This window comes from Anticarsia gemmatalis, chromosome 2 (assembly GCF_050436995.1).
Source record: "Anticarsia gemmatalis isolate Benzon Research Colony breed Stoneville strain chromosome 2, ilAntGemm2 primary, whole genome shotgun sequence".
NCBI classification, from domain to species: Eukaryota; Metazoa; Arthropoda; class Insecta; order Lepidoptera; family Erebidae; genus Anticarsia; species Anticarsia gemmatalis.
The window spans coordinates 4,814,837-4,826,898 of NC_134746.1; the positions used below are offsets into that span (position 1 = coordinate 4,814,837).

The window sequence follows — 12,062 nt, forward strand, 5'->3', positions numbered from 1 at the left end:
TTACGCTTTAGTAAATACTAATAATAATCAATACCATTCTATACTACTACTTGTCAAAATTTCCTATCAGGACTTATTGAAATAGCCTATCTAATAGTGTTATCGCATTGACGTTGTGTTAGATAACTATCGCACAGGTACGTGTGTATCCAATATCCATTTACAAAACGAATAATTTGTTAGACACGTAGGTACTTGTGAATTTGCTACTAAGTAACCACACTGTCGCTAATTCAGAAAAAAAAACAATACTATTAGATACAGATCGTTGAAGTATCTATTTCAATTTTATGATAAACGTGTGCACGCTGTGCACTCCACACTAGATGTAAATTGTGACGTCATACTACGGCGTAGCGTAGTGTAACTGTTTTACATTTTATTAAGAAGTTTAGAGCCAGCTATTGCCGAGTCAGCTCGCAGCCGGACTAGAATCCACCCGTATTGTAAGGTAAGATAAGATAGTATTGTATCCACAGTCCACTTTTAGAAATATAACAATGGGTTATTCATTAGTGCGAGTGCATATTGTTGACGTTGGCTGTGAATTCCCCCGAGGCAGTTGATTTGATGATGTCATAGTTTGAACGAGTGGCCGCTCAGTGTTATCATAGGGAGTAACTTTTGGTATCTCTACCAAAATTTACTTCAGTATTATTGAGGTTGGAGAATTTTGAAAGGTGCAGGTAAGATATCTTCAATTTAACACTAGTACCTAATTGAAAATTTCTTGAATCCACGGAATGACACCTCGTCTGTTCGTTTTATTTCCACGCCACCACTAGTTAGAACGTATGTTTTGTGTTATAGAATTAAAACAACTAGGTATTTTATTCCCCTATATAACTTACTTTCAATGCATTTCAGTTAGGGTAGTCCAAATATCTCATAACATGGCGATCCAATGAGTACAAAAGTGCAAAACTGTTGTGTACCGATTCGGAACAGTAATTTCTACCGATTTTCCGCCTCGAGTTGGGAGCACATTTTAGTCCGCGAATGTACAAATTCAATTCACTTGATTCAGTCTATTCAATCACGTGTATAGCGCGTAGTCGTGAGTTAAAGCGCTTTTTGTGTGCGTCCTTGACATTGTATCCAGTTGTAGCCAGATACGGATTATATCGCATTTTTGATATATTTTATTGAACAACCCGTTTAAACACGTAAGTTTTTAATAATACCTATGTGAATAAATAAAAGATTTTAAGATTCCCCGCTTACTTGCACCTGATAAAGTAGTTTTCATAAAATTACTGCCGAGTTTTATGTTTCTGCTGCTACAAGTAAGTTTACACATAATACTTGTTATAATTCCTAAGTTCCTATCTAGGTAATAAAATCTTTGACCATAACATTTTGTTGTTACGTACCCTAAGAACTTACAAATGAGGAATTTACCTTGCATTTTTCTAGCACTGTCTATTTATTGCATCATTTAACAGGTGACAATTGCCTAAATAGTTAGTAAAAGAACTAATGCGCTGTTAGCATTTATCAAAGACGTAGGTATTCATTTTATGGTGTTTGACGTCTGTAGCATGTGTCTGAAGTGTAAACCTTGAGATCTAGCGCGATTTACCGTGAACTTGAACATGTTTACGTGTTGTGGTGTAGTGCTGCCGGATTCATCCGCCGTAATAAAAATAGATCATCAATATTCTCTACTATTGTAATGTCCGGAAAAGATTTTGTGAGTTTTAATCAAAACTAAATCCCAAGACAAAATTCCGATACTTCCTCGTGTTGAAACGCTTTAAATGACATAGATATGATACGATATCTCTAATGCAGACAAAATATAGCATACTATTATCTACTGCCATTTCTGATGAATAGTATAATCTGTAGACACCTAGGTACCTGAACTTGGAAAATTGAAAGATTGATTGATTTTCGAATGGACATTTTACTAAACATTTGAGTTACAAAGTTTTAATTAATTTATAAGTTTTTCCTTGTACTAGCGCGTGTATAAATCGGTACGTAAGCTTAGGATATAAAAAAAACTACTTATTTTTAAATGGACCTTTTACTGGGTATTTAAGTAACAACTATTTAATTAATTAATGCATTTTTCCTCGTACCACGTGCATGTGTATAGAAAGTAGTTCAACCTATAATCCAACGAGTAGTAGATATCGTAGGGACTTATCTACGATACATGTTTAGACTACATAAGTGGTTAACATTTCCCAGTAGCCACAATGTGCATTCAACTGATTCAACACATTATCGGTCATCAGCTGGCACTACACAGAACAATCGAAATTGTATTCAAAATATCGAGCTTAGTGGTATTGTACCTACTTACCTCTATTTCTTATACTGAGATAATACATTTCTTACCGTCTATTATAAATAAAAGGTAGCTAGTTAACATATCGACGCGAGAAAATATTTAATTAAGCACCTGCCTATCATGCCATCTATCGCCAGTTTTCATTTGTGAACAATGGACTGTAAATCAACAGGTGAACTAATAAACGTCACGTCGATTCCTATTATGGTTATCGACACGATTGCTGCTTTCTCATTTATTCTATAATAAGGTTATAGTTTAATAGGAAGTTACATAAACTCGATAGATAGATTAATTAATAAGTTAGATATTATTTTCCTTAAGAAAATTAATAAATGCATTGCAGGAACTTTGTCCGTTATTCGATTTGCAACAGCTCTAGCGGAAATCCACATAATATAGACAAACAGGCAAATACCTACCTTGTGTTTTCCCCTTTGAACCATAAATTATAATAAACCAAACCTCAGCACCTGATTGATTCAGCCTATTATGCTATTATGTCGTAATTAAGATTTCAGTTGAAGGTAAATAACATTTGTGTTTTCCTCGTTCCAGTTATAAACATGTCGCAGGAAAAACCTACATACGATTACCACGAGGAAAGCCAGGGCGAGAAACTGGCGCGGAAGTCCAAGGAATCTCCGTTTATGGTGATCGGTATGTATCGAAGAAGTACATCACTTTTTTAAATATTGAAAGCTAAAATTACAAACACGGACACCGAAAACTCAAATCTAAAATTCAGGCAATCATCTGCTGGCGCTTTCATAAAATAAATACCTATACACTACCGAGGTTAGTAATCAAACCCAAGTAGTGACTAGTGACCAATTGAGCCATTGAGCCACTTGAGTCTTTCGAAATCATTGTGTAATTTCGTGAAACCGTTCTCGACGTACATAACGTTATTTCTACGATTGACGTCATAACTTAGTTGACGTTACAAACACATGCTACAAGCAAATGTTTGCCTTTCCCTAACACACTGACCGAGAGACTACCTTGAAAGTTCAAATCGTTTGCGCCGATCTGTTTTATTACTATACACAAATGGTCTAGAATGAACCGCGTCTCGGTCCGGCGCTGGGGTCTTCTTAATTCGAGTGACATGTGCTGTGTACCTGATTGGCAGCATCTGCTGACAAAAAAATAAATTAGGTACCTACTACAAGTAAATAGGATGACTTACGAATAACCTAACACAAGAATGATCAAAAAAAAGTTTCATTAGAATTTAGTAAAGTTGCCGGTAAAAGTGCAGTAAAAGCCCGGTTGGAAACTAAAATTGGTAATCAATTATGTTCCTCAGAACAGTTATTGTCGTTTCTACTTCACTACAACTTTATTCTTAATTGCAGGTATCGCGGGTCTGGCAGCGGCCTGTGGCTATGGCGCCTATGCTTACAAGCGCCGCGGCGCCATGAGCACCAGCGTGTTCTTAATGCAGTTCCGTGTGATCGCACAAGGCACCGCAGTCGGCGCTCTCACCGCCGGCATGATCTACACCATCTACAACAACCACTTCAACAAGAAAGGAAACGTAGCGATCGCCGCAATACCGAAACCTAACTGACGATGATGTAGAAATTTTGTACTAAGAATCTAGCTTATATTGTCAGCAAAGTTGGTCGATATTAGAAGAGGCTTTAATTAAGAGGTTTTTTTTCAACTAGATCAGTCAGATTTAGATTTATTTAAACCTCAGCCTCAAGTACGTGCTTATAGATACCTTGACCAGATACTTATTACCTAAGTATTTGCTTTTAAAGCACTTTTTGGTTTTGGTTTCTATTTATGGAATTTAGTCAAATGCATTGGCCCGGTTTAATAATATTTTAGTAGGTATAGGTACTCCGACACCAATGAGTACTTTGGCCAAAGAATGTTAATTTACAACAACTAATTTATTTACCTGTTTCAATGAATACAGGTAAATAGGTTCATAATTTATGATTATGTCATCGCATTGCCTCATATTTCCTACGTGAGTTTGTGATATGCTTATCTCTACCTTATCTTCAAATTTGCTTTATCCATTCATCCATCCAAAGGTTTAAGATTACAACGAAATATTAATTGAAAAATGTCAAAATGTGGGCTCGGCCTCGCCCTACACATCCATACACCAGCTTTTTGTTAAATCCTGATTTAATATTATTGTATTATTATTATAAGTGTAAATAGGATTGTCGTAATTTATACGCATTATTTAAATAAATTAAATACGATATGTTTTGTGTTGTATTTCTCATTAGAAAATAAGTCTTGAACATATATAGGTTCTGTAAGTGCATTGGAGAATAAAACAGAATTTTAAATAATTATTTTACTGTGTACATTAAAAAAATTGCCATTAAATGCTAAAACACTTAAATAAGGTTTATTTATTATTAAGTAGGTAGGCAAATTACTTATGAGAACACACAATTAGGTATAACAAACATAAACGTATATTTAGTATGCTTCAAGCATAAATAATGAAACAGGTGAGTTATAAATGTATTATGCATTGGCAATACTTCTATCCTCTATGGAAAAAACATTTATATTCTCAATTTTAGAATATTATTTGAAGAAAATGAACACCTATTCAATTTTAATACTAGCCAATCACACTACACCAATGTTCATCATTAAAACACAATACATAATAACATGACTTGCCAAAATTAGTAGTAGAAATAACAATATGTTCAAACAAGACCTAAACAAGTAAGCAAGTAAGATTATGATTAAGTATACACTGAATCAATCAAAATTTTCTTAAATTTTATGACATGTTGCATTGGCCTAGTCTAGCTACCCACAAAAAATCACACATAAGGCATATAACAATAACTACGTATTTAATATCACATTAGAATTTTAAGTAGATCATTTGACTCATAAAAATTGCACAACTCATAATACTGGACCTTAAACAATAAGAACAAATTACACAGATTAATAAACAAAACTGATAAGGTAGTATCATTGCTACTTGTTGATAACAGTAAAAATAAAATGAAGATATAAGAATAAATGAGGTTATATTTAATTATGTAACAACTTGGCTACATTTACATCATTCCATGCTGATAAATGTAATGAAGAATCATCAATATTTACAACATGGTGCTAAGCCATGCCAGCCCTGCCTTTCTGGGCTTTTTAAATCCTGTACTTTATGCTAATGGTTCAGTGGGAATCTCTTAATAGGTAGAAGGGATCCAAACAGTACATGCTGCACTACAGGGAATTTGGCCAACACCTCCTTTTTATACATTTTGATAAGACCTTGATTAATTTTTGTCCAAGAGCCCACTGCACTGATACTCCATAGCTGATTTGAGTGCTCTGCAAATGGACCCTTCTTAACTTCTTTAATATATTTTATACATGAAATAAACATGTAGTCATCAGCATACTTATCAATTATATCCTCCTCTAAGAATTTAGCAGGAGGGTATATTTTTGGCTGGTCTACAAGTTGTGAACTACCCCAAATGAATGGGACAAACTGGTAATCATCCAAGCTCCATACACCATGACTGCCAGCAGGCTCCATTCTATAAGTCTTTTGTAATCTTCTTGCAATCTGTATGTATTTGTTAAAGATCATGAACACTGTAGCCACATTGTCATCAGCTTCCAACATACCAATTTTATATAAACAACAGAGGAACATGATAAAAGACATCTCATGTCCTGTGCCATAATCAATTCTAGTTGCATTACCAAAACTTTCCTCCAAGTAAACTTTGATCTCAGGAACAGTCACATGTAAAGTGGGATCTAGAGCATCTTGTAAGAAGTCTGTAGTATTATGTTTGACCCTTCCTAGCCATTCTCTAAAGGCAGTGTTACCAAACCTCTGTGGTTGCTCCACTGGTGGGTAGTCATCAATGATTCTGTCAATCTTTTCAAGCATGTCCAATAGTTTTTTAACATTATCAGATATTTTACAGTCAACAGACAGTGGCTTGCCTTTAATAGCTTCATTGAGTGTGGCTATGAACCCAGTGTATTCCATGTAAGCTTCAGATTTCTCCCAGATAGCCATGTCAGTTATATTTTTAACTGCTCTTTCAGGTTGCAGAAACCGGTGATTGGGAGGAAGAGTTTTTCTTGGTGTTTCTTTTTTTGATCCATCTCCAATAACACATTCAGCCATCTAAAACAATTAGTGCTTCATTACAAATTATGGATTAAAAATAAAAATATATTTATGCCAACTGAAAGAGTTATTATTGTCTCTGTAAAAATTCAATCCTAATATTACCTACATCAAAAATGCTACCTGTGTGCCCTATCTATTTAATGTTATGATACACATCTGTGGAATTTGATAAAGGCAAAAAAGCAATCTGTGCGATTCGCTACATAAAGTCGTATGTACGTTGACCCACAATATTTTCGTATTACCTCGCTGAGGCAAGTCGACGGCGGACACGATAAGCTTCGCTAATGAAGGTCAGAGATGTCAATCTCCGTTTAACCACATGCAACCCTACTTCTTTATTTTGTGTAGTTACAACAACTGTGTGAAGCTAATGTAAGTGTTAAAATACACAAACATGGAGAGAATATTAAGAGGAATAATGAGATATCGTGTTTTGGATAGAGCAAGTATGGTTAAACAGTTTCAAGAAGTAAAGGACAACCCAACGGTAAGTGTTAATATAATGCCACTGACCTTTGTGTTATTGTTGATTTTTACACGTAGTTTAGAATAGTTACAAATTCGAAGTAGCTTGTGATGATAATAAATCTGTGACCGGCTTCCTCGTAGGTTTAGCAATCAAATTTATTTTATTTGATAAAAAATACTATTATTTTGACATTTCATTGACAGTTTAGTTTTGTGATTGTGTCAGTTTCGGGTTACCAACCTTGGTTGATCCTTGCCAAAAAAAATACGTTCAAAAATATGCGTGGATACCTAAAGTAGACTAACTTAACTTTAAAAATAAAATAAAGTTATAAATATGGTTTTTTGTAAGTACACATTATGTTGCTAATACTGTAATTGCAACTAAATATTACCAGTATTATTGAGCGCGAAGTTTAAATTGGCTTCTTTTAACATACATTTCACTGATTCACGGATTTCCAGCAATTTAAAATTTTATGATTTCCCGTTTTACATAAATTATTAGACAACATGCAGGGATGTTTAACCGTTCTAAGATTAAACAATTAAGTCCATAGCGATATGATATAAAATAGTGTTCGTTGTCATAAAACTAACTTTCCATATTACTTACCTACGTAATTTAATTTTACAACAAACAGCCGTATTATAGTAACAACATGTTTGTGACTAAACACTTTTTTCTGTCTCAGCCCAAAGCAGTTTTCTACACCTGCATGGACAGTCGAATGATACCAACTAGGTTCACTGAGACCAGTGTCGGCGATATGTTTGTTGGTCTGTAGAACAATATAGTTCATGTGTTTGTAAATGTTAGACGTTTTAAACATCCAGATTTATTCTCATTTCAGTGAGGAATGCCGGGAACGTGATACCACACTCACAATATTTCCCGGATGAGATGACCAGCTGCGAACCTGCAGCGCTGGAGCTTGGCTGTATTATTAACGATATAAGACACATCATCGTTTGTGGGCACAGTGACTGCAAAGCTATGAATCTACTTTATAAGCTGAAGAGCAAAGAAGAGTCCAGCATAGTAAGTATAATTGCTTGTCTATTTGAAAGTCAGTATCATTCCATGGTCATAGCAGTAGTACCTAGCTATAATATTTTTTTTCTTTGAAACACAACAGTTCCTGGTGTACTCCAAAATGTAGTTCTCTCGGACTGTAATAAGGATTACTTTGATTCTAGGAACAAAGAAGATTGTCGCCGCTGAAATCGTGGTTGTGTACACACGCACACACTAGCCTGGACAAATTCATCGGTATGCATGGTGATTTCACAAAGCCTATGTTATTCACTGCTGAAACACCTCACCGAAAATTTGTGGCTTACATAGATCCTGACAACAAATTTTGCATAGAAGACAAGCTATCACAGGTACCTACTAGTTTTTTTTCACCAATAGTATTTACAAACAGGAGGACTGACTTAAAGTACCTGAATACTGACACACGCGGATCCCAGAGGAGGGGCCTAGGAGATCCAAGCCAAAAGTAATTACTCATAATACAACTATCTCCGGAACAAAACCGGCTAAAACCTAATTTAAAATCTACATCAAACCACAATTTTGGATCCGCCATTAAATAATCAAGACTGCGGCGAGAAAGCGCTACAGCGGCGCCACAAACGGTCTAAATATGTCGTTAATTATTTGTATTTATTAACCTTATGAGTATCTATTTCATATTCCAGGTGAACACACTCCAACAGTTACAAAACGTAGCGTCCTACGGTATGCTGAAGAAGCGGTTGGAGAAACATGATTTGCACATACACGCGCTTTGGTTCGACATTTACACCGGCGATATCTACTATTTTAGTCGACGAGCCAAAAGATTTATAATTATAGATGAATCCTCATATGAATCCATATTGGCGGAAGTCAGAAGATACTACTCATAAGACGGCAATTTATACTTATTTATGATTTTGTAGTTAGTTTTGTACTTAGTCTCGACATTTCCAGTTCCGTTACCGGTTCTATTTTATGAATCGTCAACGGTCTTTAAACCTTTAAAAGTAAGGTACTGTATAGTATTGTGAATCGGCGCGTACCTACCTGGTTGTCATACATACAACCTGTCTTAGTCAACAAGTTTCATAATGATCTGGGCAAATTTACTTAAAATGTGCACAATTTTGTTCGGGGTTTAACTTTTCCTTAAAATTTATTTAATAGCTCTGTAGACAATCCAGTTAAACTAAGAAGTTATTTCCTTAATCCCATTATTTTCCAACTGGTACAACTGATAAGCAAAGAAATACAATACGGCAGTATGATTAGGTATATCTAAATTTTTAACTAGATCGAAATCAGAACAAATATTTTTTATAGGTTTTGCTTGCCAGTGTTTTTGTACTTTATTTGGTTTAGCGTTAAGACAATATTGGATAGTAGAAGATACGTCGAGAATAGTCGAGGTACTAGTAAATGAATTTCCTAGAATCTGGACAGCTAAATTGATAAAAATATGGGCTATTATATCTTTCCCTTACTGATTGCCAGATTAGTCTACAAAATGCGACTAATAACTTTACTTAGATCCGGAGGCAATACTCACGCATCACGGATGAAGTTCCTATCAAGTAATTTATTTTAAAAAGAATATCTGAACGATTAATCAGCAAAATATTATCTCACTACGGTCACAATGTTAAATTCAAATTGTATTGAGAATAAAGACAACTGAAATTAGGCTAAGATAAAATTACTTAAGGTTTTTTATGCTTGTATACTTGTTTTTTGTACGTGGTTAAAATTAATAGTTAAGTTTAATATCATTGTTTTATTGCTAAGTATTTATTTATAATTTGTTTTGTGAAATATTTGTTTTTTATTGGGACCAAATATAGTTTTTGTATGTGATTTTATTAAGCGAATTTCATTATCAATACTAGGTACCTACCAAAACGATCGCACGTTTCCTTTATTAAGCTATCCCTCAAAACATGTCAAAATGTCTTAACTATTTTCCACGGTCTGAGGAGATAACGATTTTGTGTGTATGATGACCATACACACAAAATGAATCAACATACGTATTTAAGTAGGTAGGTAGGTAGGTACTTACTAAAACTGGATACATAATTACCAACCCAAAAATAGCACTTTAAACACGTGTACTATTCTTATGACGTTTTCAGAATAGTAATATGAAAGCCACGAGCTACATAATGGTATTTCTAATATTAATTGCCAATTTATATTACGTTTGATCTCCAAAAATACACCTACATTACATACGACCATTAAATTTTAATATTAATAAAGCCATTCAATAGTATCCACCTGTAGTGTTTCTTTTTTTACAGCTATGTATTTAAGTAGGTACCTAGCGATGTAAATGAATTGAATCTGAGATCAGTGTTACGTCGCATAGAACTCGTGTAGCTACGTAATGAAATAACATCATGATGAATAATCGTGTCTCGTGACGTCGTCGTTTCTCACATGGCAATAAAGTGACAGTGACATTTAATTTGACGTTTCCGACCTTCAGCATTTTTTGACGGTTACTATTACGACAAGTCTCGGAAAACTTGGAATTTTCTGTGAGAACATCCCAACGACATCGACATTGACATTCGTATTTAGTATTCTGTCCTTCTCAATTTCATGGAAACCAGTGGAGACGGAACAATATTGAGAAAAGCGCGAGAAAAGTTTAGTTCCAAGTTACCAATAGTAGGGGCTGGCTGTCACACAGCGTGTAAGTGTTCGCATTATTGTGATGCAATAATTAAATGTTTTAGTTATATAATTTTGTTAGTGGAATATTTACGAGATTAGTACGAACGTTGATTAATTTGGGTAATTAATTACCCGCCAAAATTTAACACTCGCATAGTACGGTACGGTATGTTTTGTGATACTGATTTTGATTCAGTTTGATTCGTTCAGTCAAAATGTTTGTTTTAATGTGTTATTTAAATAGAAGCTAAATGCAAATACTGTGCAGTTTTTCCAAAATTCGTTCACGTGTTATAGATGTTGTGGTATCCAAAGCCAGGCAATTTCTAATTTTGTTGAAGGTTATGACACTGAATATTTTTTTTATTCCCCTTTCAGGTGTGAATCTTAATCATGTCGGGCAGGCCAGCGTTTAATTATAATGATGAATCTCAGTCAGAGAGGTTAGCCAGGAAGTCTAAAGACTCACCATTTATGATAATAGGTAAGAATCATAATTTTTTATGAAATTAACTCATGATCACATTTAGCACAGCTTAATTAATAGCCAATACATTAGAGTAGTTCTAAAAGATTTTTTACTGTCATATATGATGAAATAAGGTAGCAACATATTAAAATGAATATTTTGGAATTTCAGGAATAATTGGGCTGCTCGGTGTTTGTGGATTTGGTGCTTACAAATACAAAACGAGAGGCAAAATGAGCACAAGTGTGTTCCTAATGCAATTGAGAGTGGCGGCCCAGGGCACTGTAGTGTCAGCACTTACAATAGGACTTGCATACACCCTAGTAAAAGATCATCTACTAAAGGATGACAAAAAAGAATAACTCATTTAGAACAATTTATTAGGGAAACTTATTTTATACTGCAATCTTAAAAACTATTAATTTATTTGCAGAATCCATAATCTCATCAGCACTTGCTAAGGATATTTATTTAATTTATTAATTCATCTTAAGTTTCCCATTAGCATAGTGTTTAGGAGCTAATTGTGTTCTGTGATCTTTAGCAGGTATTAATTTACAATAATGTAATGTTATTTATTGGGTTAAGTTATAACATAGTGAATAATTAGCTCAAAATTATAAAACAGTGCTGTTTTGGAGCATTGTCAAGATGAGTTTTTTTTCTCGCTGTGTTATCCAACACATTGTTTTAGACAATGCAAGTCACAAGTACTTGTTAGATTTATGTAACACTAACAGATTGTTCCTGTAATTAAAGTATATGTGACACATACAAGGAGAAGAGTATGTTTAATTGTATTATGTAATGTTATGTAAAGTTACATATTTTATGATCCTGTATATAAAAATCTCAAGAAACAAGATTATTGAAATTATTGAAATCTGAATGTGAAGATCTTAAAAATGTTGTGTATGTCATAGTTCAAATAAAATTTAATGTTCTGATTCAA

At 34.2% G+C, this 12,062-nt stretch overlaps 4 protein-coding genes across 7 annotated transcripts; 3 read left to right on the forward strand and 1 right to left on the reverse strand.

Moving 5' to 3' along the window:
- Positions 1-225: 225 nt before the first annotated feature.
- On the forward strand, positions 226-4,538 carry LOC142980260 (HIG1 domain family member 1A, mitochondrial-like). 2 transcript variants are annotated; one of them, XM_076125621.1, is made up of 3 exons: positions 226-451; positions 2,861-2,962; positions 3,664-4,538. In XM_076125621.1, the coding sequence occupies exons 2-3, from the start codon at positions 2,869-2,871 to the stop codon at positions 3,876-3,878; spliced, it is 309 nt and encodes a 102-aa protein (XP_075981736.1). In that variant the 5' UTR covers positions 226-451; positions 2,861-2,868; the 3' UTR covers positions 3,879-4,538. The 2 variants fall into 2 exon arrangements, with proteins under 2 accessions (XP_075981736.1, XP_075981725.1); XM_076125610.1 differs by lacking the exon at positions 226-451 and adding an exon at positions 998-1,166.
- A 201-nt stretch (positions 4,539-4,739) lies between these two features.
- Positions 4,740-7,170, reverse strand: LOC142980242 (serine/threonine-protein phosphatase 2A activator-like). The gene is made up of 2 exons (XM_076125586.1): positions 6,981-7,170; positions 4,740-6,458 (listed from the first exon to the last, which is right to left on the reverse strand). The coding sequence occupies exon 2, from the start codon at positions 6,456-6,458 to the stop codon at positions 5,475-5,477; it is 984 nt and encodes a 327-aa protein (XP_075981701.1). The 5' UTR covers positions 6,981-7,170; the 3' UTR covers positions 4,740-5,474.
- On the forward strand, positions 6,695-9,821 carry CAHbeta (carbonic anhydrase beta). The gene is made up of 5 exons (XM_076125597.1): positions 6,695-6,954; positions 7,631-7,715; positions 7,790-7,977; positions 8,136-8,324; positions 8,643-9,821. Exons 1-5 carry the CDS (start codon positions 6,862-6,864, stop codon positions 8,850-8,852), a joined length of 765 nt encoding a protein of 254 aa, XP_075981712.1. The 5' UTR covers positions 6,695-6,861; the 3' UTR covers positions 8,853-9,821.
- Positions 9,822-10,431: 610 nt separating this feature from the next.
- On the forward strand, positions 10,432-12,062 carry LOC142980296 (HIG1 domain family member 1C-like). 3 transcript variants are annotated; one of them, XM_076125674.1, is made up of 3 exons: positions 10,432-10,660; positions 11,020-11,125; positions 11,282-12,062. In XM_076125674.1, exons 2-3 carry the CDS (start codon positions 11,035-11,037, stop codon positions 11,470-11,472), a joined length of 282 nt encoding a protein of 93 aa, XP_075981789.1. In that variant the 5' UTR covers positions 10,432-10,660; positions 11,020-11,034; the 3' UTR covers positions 11,473-12,062. The 3 variants fall into 3 exon arrangements, with proteins under 3 accessions (XP_075981789.1, XP_075981797.1, XP_075981803.1); XM_076125682.1 differs by lacking the exon at positions 10,432-10,660 and adding an exon at positions 10,667-10,802; XM_076125688.1 differs by lacking the exon at positions 10,432-10,660 and adding an exon at positions 10,694-10,807.